Source organism: Pyrgilauda ruficollis, unplaced genomic scaffold (assembly GCF_017590135.1).
Source record: "Pyrgilauda ruficollis isolate IOZ18807 unplaced genomic scaffold, ASM1759013v1 scaffold65, whole genome shotgun sequence".
NCBI classification, from domain to species: Eukaryota; Metazoa; Chordata; class Aves; order Passeriformes; family Passeridae; genus Pyrgilauda; species Pyrgilauda ruficollis.
The window spans coordinates 1,592,609-1,605,950 of record NW_024528266.1 but is presented as its reverse complement, the minus strand read 5'-3'; the positions used below and the strand labels follow the sequence as shown (position 1 = coordinate 1,605,950).

General features: G+C 41.4%; 1 protein-coding gene across 4 annotated transcripts in view; it reads right to left on the bottom strand.

Moving 5' to 3' along the window:
• Positions 1-13,342, bottom strand: part of SMARCAD1 (SWI/SNF-related, matrix-associated actin-dependent regulator of chromatin, subfamily a, containing DEAD/H box 1) — a 46,887-nt gene that overhangs the window by 25,146 nt on the left and 8,399 nt on the right. For 3 of the 4 annotated variants that reach the window (XM_041484230.1, XM_041484232.1, XM_041484231.1), the window contains exons 3-5: positions 9,807-9,984; positions 6,467-6,644; positions 3,472-3,535 (exon numbers count right to left, since the gene is read on the bottom strand). In XM_041484230.1, coding sequence (XP_041340164.1) covers positions 3,472-3,535; positions 6,467-6,644; positions 9,807-9,984 — 420 coding nt within the window. Of the gene's footprint in view, positions 1-3,471; positions 3,536-6,466; positions 6,645-8,855; positions 8,923-9,806; positions 9,985-13,342 lie in introns of those variants that run through there. The other variant, XM_041484233.1, reaches the window with a different exon arrangement.

The following is a 13,342-nucleotide window of genomic DNA, read 5'->3' as shown; positions in this document are numbered from 1 at the left end:
GTCTGATACCAGCATCTCTGGCCAACCTCCCCTCCCAGCCTGCCCTGGGAGACCAGTGAAAAAGAACACCCACACACAAAAAAGCCCATTTGCTTTCCAATCCAGAAGACTGTCTGGATGATCAAAATAGTATAACTGTGGAACATTAAGTAGCCAAATCTTCACACAAGAAGACACTTAGTGTGGAAATACTTCCAACTAAATTTTCTACTATAGTAGAAGACACTTAGTGTGGAAATACTTCCAACTAAATTTTCTACTATAGTCATTCACTGACATCAGAGAAATGGCAAAAAAAAAAAAAATTATTAAAACATCCCAAAGAAAAGCAAAGTACTAGCAACCCTTCGCTAAAGTAAGAATCTAGTAAGAGATACCAGAAAACACTGTTAAAATTTTTTTCGAAGTCTATCTATTTACATGTATTCAGACAAAAATATCATAGAATTGTTTGGGTTGGAAAGGACATTAAAGATCACTTGGTTCCAAACCCCTGCTCTAGTCAGGGACATCTTCCACTAGATCAGGCTGTTCAGACCCCCATCCAACCACACCCTGAACATTTCCAAAGATGGGGCATAATTTAAATAATTTAAACAACATTGCCAGGAAAATGCCTGCTACTAGATTAAGTCTGAGAAATGTGTGTTTATCTTTACATCCAAACTAGAAGTTGTCAGGCTGCTGCTGGGCCAAGCACTAGAAGTCATTGGAGGCCTCGTGCTATTATTTCTTAAGCTCAACTAACATTGTATTCAGGATTGATAATTCTGAATGTGAACAGTGACCCTGCAAACCCCTTTGCCCTAAAAAAAAAACACATGGACTGGATATAAGAGTATTTCAAAGATTTTACTGCTTTCAGGTCATGCTTAGGTCCTGCTTTAGGGCTGAGCACTCAAGTGCCTTTGAAGGAAGCCCCATCATGAGCAAATTTTAGAGGCAATTGAACTGAAACAAAGGATCTGGAAAATCATTATCTCAGGAACCTATAAACACAATTATTTTAGAACAAACCTGTGGTCTTTGGAAACCCACCACATCTGCAAATAAAAAAAAAAAACAAACCAACTTTCTGAAGACATCCACTTTGCAAAGTACACTTCACTTTTTCTTCCTGTGCTAAGGGAGTATATGGCTGAAGGGATAAAGAAACTCTCACTGTTAGATAGGAATAATCCTCAGAGTACAGGCAAGGCCTTCCAGTGGAATCCTTGCTCTCCCCATAAATTTTGTCACTAATGAGCAATTAGAAAAGCAGCTCCAAGGTCTCAGACTTTAGAGAAGCATCTGTAATTATTTCTCCTGTTACGTGCTGCTACCTCTAACAAAACAAAACAGAAAAAAAAATCCCCTTTATTACTATGACTTCCCTTATCATGATAAAAGAAAACAGTAATTTCTGACTGCTCAAAAAGCCGTAAATACCAGACAGATTTACATCAGGCTTCAGCTCAGAAGCACACCCACCACTTTTGAGGTTTTCAAGAAAACAACACCAGAAACAAATCAAAAACAACAGGTATTACTACAGCTTCACATCTTAAGACACATATTTTCAATGTGTCACATCTAATCTTCATACCTTTAAAAATTCTGCACTGTTTCTTGTTTTAGCTCTACACAACTATTGAATTCAAGGTATAAATACAAGGTTTTTGTTAATTTGTAAGGACAAAAATTCAAGGATATTGTGGCCACACTTCTGTCACAAAGCCGTGCTTTGCAATACTGTATCTTGCCTTGAACTCTCACACAGCCAACATTTCACAACAAGTAAAGCATATCTGAAATTGACACAGTTAAAGCAGATGTTCAGTAATGTCTCCACATTTAAAAAATGTGTCCAAAATGAGATGATTTATACCATCACTGTCAGGCATGCTTACTCCTAACTAAATATTTTATACAACAGCTGTCATTAGTGAGAATTTTGCTGCCAAGAAGATTTTTCTGTGGCTCATATTAAAAGGATGTGAAGCAACATTCTTAAATCAACACAAAAATGGCCAAAAGGCAGGGCCTGCATAACAGAAATCAAAGTGATTTAGTTCAAACACTGTGAATTGCAACAAAGTTTAAGGATATAGCTTAAATTGGATTAATATTTATGAAAATCCTTGAAAAGTAATCAGTCTTCCAGGAACAGCAGCACTCAGAGTATTTCTCAAAACATGCCAGCCTTGTTTCCTATTGTCAGTACTCGAGAATTTCCATCTATAGAATCTGACCACACACATAGTGATAAACTCAAAATGGTTTGGTTTGTTGAAAAAACCCCACCAAACAACACAAAAGCATCCCTTCACTCAAAGTAGCCTGGATGTTCTTAAAACTTCCTGGAAATTGTTAAAAATCTTTGCACTTTTATATGAAAATATGAAAATTAAAATACAGTAAGTACAAAGGGGAAATTAAATAAGAAAAAAAATTTGTACTCTAAAAACAGGAGTACAACAGTTCTTCCTCAGTCTACATTTCCTCCTAGACATACTGCTCCAAATCCATAGGTTCCTGCATGAAAAGATGCATGAACTACTCAAAACAACTAAATCATCAAGTGACGAGAAATAGCTTTTTCCATCATTTCCATGAAGATCCCTCAGGAAAACCTTGGACAGCTGAACTGTAAACAGATGGTTGATCTGCTTTCTAGAATATCAGAATTCCACTCTTCCCTGACCAACTCCAACAAATCAAAATATAAGACAAGACTTAACCCTGGATTTAGGTGATGGGAAGAAACAAACTCAAAGCCCAAGAATTATGACCCTTTAACACATCTAACACTCACAACACATTCCCACAAGATGTGTTGGGATTTTTGCCTAGCTTTGTTTCTTTGTTTTGGTAACAGTATGACACTGCATAAATTGAGGTGCAGACACCCCTAAATAAGCTCTGAGGGTTCAAAAACATGGTTTGGGTCATGTTTTGCTAGAGAACCAGGGGGATCTGTCTAATTTTAAGACTAACAGTTCTTATTCAGAATTACAAGCAGGTCTTGGAAAAAAACTGCAATGGACCTTGATACAAACAATATCTACTTATTAGTAACTACAAACCCAGTATATTTTTTCCATACTACCAGACTGCTCAACCTAGAACATTTAGAACTACTTCTGCTAATCTCTTACTATTTGCCTCAAGTTCTGGACCAAGAAGGAGCCAGCAAGAACAGAATCACTTAAAAACCCACAAGCAATGCTGTGAAGCTCCTGAGCTTCACAGAACAAATTCTCCTTTCTGGTTTTACTGACAGATTTTGGTCCACATTCTCTTTTCATTTTTCTCCCTCCAAAGCCTGTAAATTCAGTTTTGTGTTATTACAATAAACAAACAATACTATAACTTTTAGCCGAAGCTTTACCACTTTTTAAACACTTCCCAAACAATTTCACTGAATTAGCTACAGTTTGTAAAGTTTGGGTTTTGTTTTTGTTTTGTGGGGTTTTTTTTTGTTAAACTTACCTTTGTCATTGAGCTTCAAACCAGCAGCTACTGCTTCATCCATTGTGCATGCTGATTCTATCAGCTGCAAAAAAAAAAAAAATAAAGGCAACCGCTAAGTGGAAAAATTTAATCCAGTTGAACAGAGGAAGACAATGAAAGAGGAAGACAATCAGCTGTGACTGAAAACTGTTTTAAACTGTTTTAAAACTGCCCCCAAATAAACATGTATTATAAAATCCAAGAGCAAAACTAAGACGTATCAAATCACCATTTTGAATACCGTGTCATTTATTATTGCTTTCTTCCCTACTTCACAAACATACTCCACGTATTTACTTAGAAGCTTTTTTTCAAAGACTATTCAATGTTACTGTCACAAAACAAGATCAAGAAACCCTCTAACTTATTAACTCAAAAAGTGTCTGAATACTATTGTGATGCACTGGTCCATTCCTGTAAGTACATGCATGAAATGTATAATGTGCCTCAAGGTTTATCAATACATCCTTGCAGTCCTAGATTGTTTCTCCATCCACATGTAATCTCAACTGAATGTTGAGACTTTTAGGTGGCTTTCTGCAGGTGAGGTAACAGCAACAAAGCAAACAGCAACAAAGCAAAAAACCCCAAAACAACAAAACACAAAAAATGAAGTTATGAGGAATCCTGTTTCCCAAGTATCAGTCCACATTTGGAAACAGCACCTTACAATTTCGCTACAATGGCACAATTTCCTTTTCAAAAGGCTCATGATTTTTTTTCCTTAATAGCATTCATCAGTTGTGTCAAGTTTGTCAGGACAGTCTGCTTCAGATCCTTCATGAAGGAACAACAGATTTACCTGATACTCCTCTGCCCTCCTTAAAAATGTTGCAGCTATGTAACTGCAGAAAAAAAATCTGCAGAGCCTCCATTTTCTACAAAGTTCTGCTGATACAGGAGCTATCTTGCATTCTCCTGAAAACAAACACCATCAGCCTCACATGCTGCTCAGTAGCCAAGTCACAAAACAGCAATGAGACACACCACATAGTATTTCTAGCAAATTACTAAGCTACAATGAACTTTTATCAGTCTTTGAATCAGATAAATCCTATGCAGCCAAAAGCAGAAAAAGATACATTCTGGACATACATAACAAATTTTAATTATAATGTTCAGGAGAAAAATTCAGAGACTCCTACTTGTAACCCTTTTGTTCTTCCCAAAATAAAGGAAGCCTAACCATAAAGCTTGATTCATTGGGAAACAAAACACCCAGCAAGGAGCACCAGTAAAATGTGTGTATTTTTTCAATGCCATTTCAACAACCAGGAAACTTTACAGACTAATTTAAACACATTCAGCTTTGCAAATAAAAGCTAGTGAAAGCCTTGTATGGTACTGAAGTTATTTTACTGTAATGAGCTACCATATCTCACTTGCAAGGAGTTACCTGTAGATTTTTATCTGGACAATGACCGAGAGTTCCCACATCAGTTTAATCAGAATACATTACAGTAAGTTCAAATCTACCCTTTGCCTCACTGGAAGTACTGAAATCTTTGCATGTTAAATGCCATAAATGCAAGCTTGCACAGTGTTTCATCTACTGGAAGATGGCAGTGATTCCACTCCTGCATTTCACTAGTCAGCTCATTCCAACAACAGTAGTTACCAACAATTATCAACTGAGACAGCCATAATTAAGCTTAAACGTCACAACAAAGAAATACCTGAAGAATTTTCTATACACTGGAGCTCACTGTCATTGAACTTACCTAATGGTGTTTTTTTTTGAAGTGTGTGTCTATATATTCATTTTTATAGATATCCAAGTTCTCATGTATGTAGAAATGTTACACAGCTGTACTTCCCCTAAAATGCTACTTTTACCCTTTTGCTATTAACTAAACAATTAAGAGCTGCACTGTGTTTGCAAGGTTTGACAGTAGCTGAGGCTACACAGGTGGCTTCTGTGAGAAGGCACCAGAAGCTTCCCTCACATCCATGAGAGCCAGTGCAGTCAGCGCCAAGACAGTCCTTCTGCTGGCCAAGGCCAAGCCCATCAGTAACAGTGGCAGCACCAGTAGATAACAACTAAGAAGGAAGTGGGGGTAGGGAATGGGGAGGATCAACACAACTCCAGCAAGAGAGAGGAAGAATTCATGAGAGAGAAATGGCCCTGCACTGCAGACACCAAGGTCAGCAAAGGAGGGGCTGGAGGTGCTCCAGCCACTGGAGCAGAGATTCCCCTGCAGCCAGTGGTGATGCCCATGGTGAGGCAGCTGTGTCCCTCCAGCCCATGGAGGCCAAGGTGGAGCAGAGATCCATCTGCAGCCCGTGGAGAACAGCACAGCAGAGCAGATACATGTCCAAAGGAGTCTGTGACCATGTGGGAAGCCCCCCCTGAAAGCAGGCTCCCAGCAGGACCCACAGAGAGAAGGGCCCATGCTGGAGCAGGTTTGTTGGCAGGACTGGTGACCCTGCAGAAGGGACCCACAAGGGAGCAGCTTATTCCTGAAGGACTGCATGCCATGGAAAAGGAAGGGTGTGAGGAGTCCTCCTGCTGAGGAGGGCTGATGAACTGACTGCAGTTCCCACATCCCATTCCCAGTCATCACTGGTGTGGGGGGGAAGGAGGTAGAGAAAATCACAAATACAGTTAAGCCTCAAAATAAGGGAGGGGTGGGGGGAAGGTGTTTTAAGATTTGTTTATTTCTCATTACCCTACTCTGATGTGACTGTTAATAAATTAAATCTTTTCCATAGGTTGAGTCTGTTTTGTTCATGACAGTAACTGGTGAGCAATTTCTCCAGGTCTTTATCATGATCCATGAACCTTTCATTCTATTCTCTTCCTTCTCCAGCTGAGAAGCAAAGTGACAGAGCAGCTTTAGTGGGTACCTAGCATTCAGACAGCATTACTGACCACAAGACTGTACCCTCTGACCAAGTCAGGAGCTTAGAAAAACTGCGTATAAAATCCTATAAAATAATCATCAAAATAAATCAAAGAACTGAGCATTATTACTTTTAATAATTCTTGGTCACTTCTTTGGGGAAAATGCTCCTTCATTGTTTGCAGCTTTGAGTCTCTGGTATCCTTCTCTACATGCTCCTTCACAGCTGGCTGCTGCTCCCCACCATTTGCAAGTGCCAGCTGGGGCATTTCCTTTTCAGGCTGGTCATCACCATCAGATAGTTCACAGCTACAATGTACAGGGGAAGAAAAAAAAAATTAAAATTTATTTTTGCTTATGAATGTTTCACTCTACCAGAACACTACTGTAAACTAACCCACCAGGATTGCACAAAATGCATTGAGATGAATTCAGTAACACTGAATCAACTTGTATGCAAAGGGATACCTCTACTCAGGACAAAGTCAGGCATGTATCAAGTACAGTGTCCTCTTTGCACTAAACAACTTCAAGTTGGCAAAGAAAATAAGAAAGGAAGAATGGACCAGGGAAATACCATTACCTACCCTCATACTGTGCTATAAAAGGTTATTGAAAATTTAGTAACAACCACCTTAATACAGTTTAGCTACTTGAACAGTTTCAGCTACCTGAATTACATCAGACTACCCCAAGTACAGCCTTGCTAGTGTTTATTTGCCCAACAGATGAACAGACATGGATTAGGTTCTTTGTAAACACTTTCCAGGTGCAGGATCAACTCTCTGTCCTAGCTCTTGGCTCACTGAGAAAGAAAATTCAGAGCTCCTTGTGCAGCATCTTAAATGTATAAATATGGCAAGAGCCTTCCTGAAAAAAAGACAGTGTTCTGAATTTACTGAAAGACTGCTTATTAGTGCTAATTTGCAGGAAAAGCAACCTCTATGTATCTTTCAGGATACTGAGCTGCACAGATAAGAGTGAACCCAAGCACGGGTCTCCCATCCTCCTTTGTCCCACAGACACATAAAAATCTCCCTTTGGGAAGGCAAAATTAATTGAACCATATGGAGTTTGCCATTTAATAGGGATTTCACCATCAGAAAGGCTTGCCTGCAGGTCTCCCAACATCAATATAGGTAAAAGACTAAAAATAAACCTGGTTTTCCTCACTATATCTTTCTTTAGCAGTGGCAACAGTCAGATTGCATTAGAATTCTGGAAAAAAAATTGTTATGTGTCACTTACATAAAAGATACACACAGGTAACTGCTCATTAAAGAATCCTTTTCTCCCTTTTCAAAAGGCACACACAGCTACTAGGACTCTCTGGTTGTGCTTCTTAAGAGTAAGGAAGTAACAAGAGAGAATCCAAATTATTCTTCAGTCCACCAAGGCATTGAGTTCTAAGCCTCAAAACATGAATTCTACTTCCACTTAAAAATAAAAACTTAATGAAATGTCATATTAAAATCCATTGGCATCTTTCTGATCTCTTTGCCTTGATAAGGAATGTTTCTTTTAAAAAGTGCATATAAAAATGAAAATCAATCCAAACGAAAATGGTGACACTGCAATTATCCTATCCTTTCCTATCAGGGAATAACATCTAGACACTTGTCAACAAAGCCAGAGTTACATACATCATGAATCTTGTCCTCTGTGTATAATCAGGTTCTTATCAAGCATAAAGAAACACTCATTTAACTGCTAAGCAACTCTGACCCAAAAATCCTTGGGTTAGATTCTGCTTTTTTTCCCAGACAGCAGCCCTCTGGTAGCAAAAGTTGTGGCACATTTCCTTTAGGAAAGATGTGTTTTCTGCTGTAAGCTTTCTGCTTTCTGTTCTGAGAAAGAGAATGAGGGAAGCTAGGATACTCTGCAAAAAGGAAGTAAAACCCCCAAAAAACCCACAAACCCCCCAAACTAGGCTACACATGCACTAAAATGCACAATGCAGACAATGAATTGACTGATTCCATGCAAAGCCAGAATTCAGCATAAGCCAGAGCTCCTAAGCCTGGACAGATCCCAGCTAACTCCTGCCACACTCTCCATTTGTTTGTTAGCTTGACCAGAACAGCCACTTGCGACACAGCTCTGTGGGCTCTGTACACATCAATCAGCACCTGAGTCAGCACACTGGGACAAAGTGTCAGGCACTGAGATGCCTGGTGGCTACACGGGGAATACCGAGGAGCACAAGAGGATGTAGTCTCATGTTCATCAATCCCACTAGGGAGTCATCTTGCTGTCCATTTCTCACTCCTAGCAATATCAACACAGTATAGGAACAGCAAGCAGTGGCTCTGCAAGTTGTGTCCTGCATGGCTTATCAGCATCAGCTCCATATGATACACAACCACTTGAACTGCTTCCAAGTGGGATTGATCCCAGAAGCAGAGTAACTGCATTTACACAGCACTGCACACAAACCAATCTGATGCATGCAACCAGCTGGCCACCTCTGTCTCCTTGCACAATCTACTATTTAAATCACAGGCAGAAGCAGGAGCTCACTTGTAACTGCTAATACTTTTCTCCTTTTCAAGCAGCTGCCTTAAGTGGAAAGTTTGGGGCACAAACACTAAAAAAAGAAACAAACAACACAACATCAGGATTTCAGGTAACAGCAGCAGGAAAATGCATTATTTCACTTCTGCTGTAAATCCCCAATAATTCCATGTTGTGTGTAGGACTGAAAACCTGACAAGAGGCAACACCTTTTAAGGCTGCAATTCCCACAAAGTTTTCTGCCTATTAATTCAATTAGACTATCAGGAAAGCAGGTAAAGCCATCTCATTTTGCTTAGCACAAGAACATCTAGAGGGCACAATTACCATACAGACATAACTAGCGGGGATTCCTTTAAACTGTTGCAAATAGCTGCAGATGCCTATCTACATCTTGTCTCACCTGCTCTCTCAACACTGCCTTTTTAGCACACACACAAGCGACTCCTGCACTGTGACTCTTCCCTCCCAGCACATTCAAAAATATAAATTTCCAAACTACTTAGAAAAGAAACAGTTTTCACCATGCATAGGAAACACACCATACAACTCATACTTAAGTTTACCTCAGGACTCATACAACACACTGAAGCTCTATTTGCTTCCCTGTCAAATACAGCTGGACATCCAAAAAAAAAAAAATCAACTCCAACAGTTGAAAATTAGTAAAGCAAGTGTTTTATGGTTAACTTCTCAAGTAGAACTAAAAGGATTTCAGAAGGGCCAAGGCACAAATGTGTAAATGAACAAACATCACACGTTTCAATATCATAGAACTCCTCCCTCTGAGAAAATGTTTCAGCAGGATACTTCTTCCCTGGAAAACCAGTAAAGTTTAGTTAGGGGCAGCTGAATCCCAAAGAACCCAACCTAGGCTCTGATTTTCAATTCAGGGTTTCAACTCAGAATACCCCCCGAGGGTGCAGAGACAGGTCAGAAATCTGGCTCAAAGCATACATTACAGGCGCCTCTGCCCTCGAGGCCTGGGTTTCTTTGGCAGCACGGACATTTCTTGGCTCCTCCTCCTCGCTGTCAGACACATCGAAGAACTGCACCCCTCGCTGGCGCTGGCGCTTGAAGTAAGACACTTTCCTTGTCCTCTGAGCTTCAGGAGTTTCTGGGATGGTAGAATACTCTGTGCAAGACATTTCAATGGGAGAAAAAAAGAGGAGACAATGACTTATGACTTCAAATATTTATTTGTACCTAGAGCATCAGGTAGCTGTGATTTTTTTCAGAGACACAACAGACAGTTAAACAGAGCTCACTTTCTCATGCACAGAAAATTCCTGTCAGCTACATTTCTTAAAGTGGAAACTTACCTGGCAAAGGATCTTCAGCCCTCTTACACCAAACAATTTTTATATTACAAAGTTCAAGAGAACATGCATTTTAGGTTAGTAAGTATTTATAAATAAATAAATAAACACTTATTTTTATATAAATAAGTAATGAGCAAAGTCCTCTGAACTACTTCCAGGCTGATCAGAACACTAATAGAAACAAAAGCATATTTCTCTCTTTTCTTTATGAATTGATGCGTAGAGTAGACAACATGACATCTGCAGAGAACATTTTCTGTATGAAAGAAATCTTGAGGAAAATAAATTTTAAATAACTCACTGTGGCAGTACAAAATGAAAGGGATCAAAAAAATAAATCCTAGAAGTACAAGATATTTGCTGACACAGGAAGCTGCACAGGCTTTGAAAGGCAAAGGCCTTCAATAAACAAAAAAAAACCACAGTACCAAATGTTACAGAGTGCACTACAGAAAAAGAAGAAAACAACTTTAAAATGGACCTTAATAGTGGTTAAAGGGACAGAGGTGAATGTAACTCACTGTCTATAAGGAAACATCAACAAGAATTCAATGACAGTTCAAAAAGGCAATCACTAAAACCTTAAGACTTCAGGTTGTTAAAAAACTTCCCTGTCCAACCATCCAGGAGCCACTCTGGCAGCAGCATCTGAGCTGGGACCAAGACCCCTTTGCAGCTACAGATCCCACATTCACAGAGTCACACCAGGCTTCCCAGAGCACTCTCAGATGTCTAGATCCCCAATATCATTTAAGCATGGTGCAGAAACAAAATCACAGCTTGAGCTGGTGCCCCTGAGCAGAAACCCCAAACAAAAAAAATCCTGGGCTTTTACACCCTCACAGTCTAAGTGCAGGCAAGTCTGGAGTCATCAGCTCCTGAGTGTCGGGTGCCCTGGCTGGGCCACGGGCACCTGGGACCTTTGTGCAAGGGGTGAGCAGCTCCCCGCCTCCTGCCTGGGGCTGTCCCTAGCCACAGCTCAACCTCCAGCCTCACACCGAGTACTGCACTGAACGGAGCCCTCAGCAAGGTGACCTTAGCCACAGGCAGGAAAAATCCAGGATAAGGGGCAGGAGACTCAGCCACCAACTTCTGGGAAAGCTGTGTTTTAGTGATATTACTGTCACTGGAAGTCCTCATATAAAAAGATCTTAAAGTCTCATAACACAAAGAAAGGATCACAGGCATCCTCTCCCCTCTAACACACCCATCCTTCTCCGGATCCTTTATAAGGACCGGAGGCCTGTCCCTCGGTTGCAGCTTTTCATTGTGCCCGAAGTGACGGATTATGGGTGGATTTAAATTATCAAAAGAGCAGATCAGGAACTTGATAGTATAAAGTGCTCTTGCGAGTCGGACCTGGGGAGGCTCCATCTTCATTGCTGAACCCCGATGTTGTAGGACCTTTTTCAGGCTCGGATGGGTCCTCTCCACCACAGCTTGGCCTGTCGGGGAATAGGGGATGCCGGTCTTATGCTCTATTCCCCATTGCTGTAGGAAGCTCCTGAATTCCCTGGACTTGTACGCTGGGCCGTTGTCTGTTTTGATTATTTTTGGGATGGCCAACACGGAGAAAGCTAAAAGAAGATGTTTTTTGGTGTCAACTGCTTTCTCCCCTGTATGGGCAGAGGCATAAACTGCACCAGAGAAAGTGTCCACGGACACATGGACATAACTAAGTTTGCCAAATTCAGAGAAATGGGTGACATCCATCTGCCACACCTCACAGCTACTGAGGCCTCTGGGGTTAGTGCCTAAATTCATTGCTGGCAGTTGGTGAGACTGGCACTGGAGACATGTGGCCACGATCGCCCTGGCCTGTTCACGAGTAAGTTTGAATTGGCGAACTAGGCCAGGCGCATTCTGGTGGAAGAACTGGTGGCTGATCTTAGCTTGGTGGAACATGTCAGGGAGCAGGGCCATCTGGACAGGGGCAGCGAGGGCATCGGCTCTTCGATTCCCTTCTGCGATGAACCCCGGCAGGTCGGTGTGGGATCTGACATGCATCACGAAAAATGGCTGCTCTCGGTGGGAGACTAAATTGACAAGCTTTGTGAGCAAGTTAAACAGCGCCATGTTGGACACCTCTTGCAATATTGCGTTTTCTGCTCTGGATACTACACCGGCAACGTATGATGAATCGATAACCAGATTGAATGGTTCAGGGAACTTCTCAAAGGCTCTGACGACTGCGTCCAACTCAGCTACTTGAGGTGATCCTTCTACCTCAGTAACTTCCGCCTCCTACCGCTGAGTTTGAGGATCCTTCCAAGTCATCACTGACTTGTGGGATGCTCCAGACGCGTCAGTAAACACAGTCAAAGCCTTCAAAGGAGTTCCACTCTGAACACTTTTTAAAGATAACAAGAATTGAACATCCTGATTAAAAATTTTGTGGGCTGGCCGGTGGATCAAAATTTGGCCGGTGTAGCTATCCAACGCAAACTGCAAGGCTTCGTTTTCCTGAAGCAGGTGTTCCAACATCGCTTTAGAAATCTGGCCCAAATTTAATTGAACTGGAATGTGAATGCAGTCAAAATCCTGACCTGCCAGCTCCCTGATCCGCAACTTAGCCTTGCAGATCAGTTCCGCCACCAGCTCCTGTGGCCGTGTCATTCTTTTGGACCTATGGTGACTAAGGAACACCCACTCTATGATCAAGAGGGGGTCCTTAGTTCCTTGGTCCGTTTTTGCGGTTTTGTCCCACTGAAAAATCACCCCATGGAGGTGTGGCAGTTTCCCTAAAATGATGAATTTGAATGGCAGGCCCGGATGGTAACGATGGGCCTGCCTGGCAGAGATGGAATTCTGGATTTTCTCTAGCGCAGCTCGTGCCTCTTGGGTAAGGGACCTGGGAGAACTGAGCTCCTCTCCCCCTTTCAATAAATTGAAAAGGAGGGCTAGGTCGTCAGTGGGAATGCCTAGCCAACGTCTTACCCAATTCAAAGACCCACACAGTTGTTGAACATCGGATAGGGTCCGAATGTTGTTTCGAATTGAAATTTTTTGAGGCACAATAGTGCGTTTGCCAATTTCAAGACCCAGGTACTTCCAGGGTGGCATCCGCTGAATCTTATCTTCTTGGAGCTCGAACCCTGCAGCAATCAATGAACTGATTGTCAGGTCAAGCATGTATGTAAGCACATCATCAGTCGGAGCACACACCAGGAT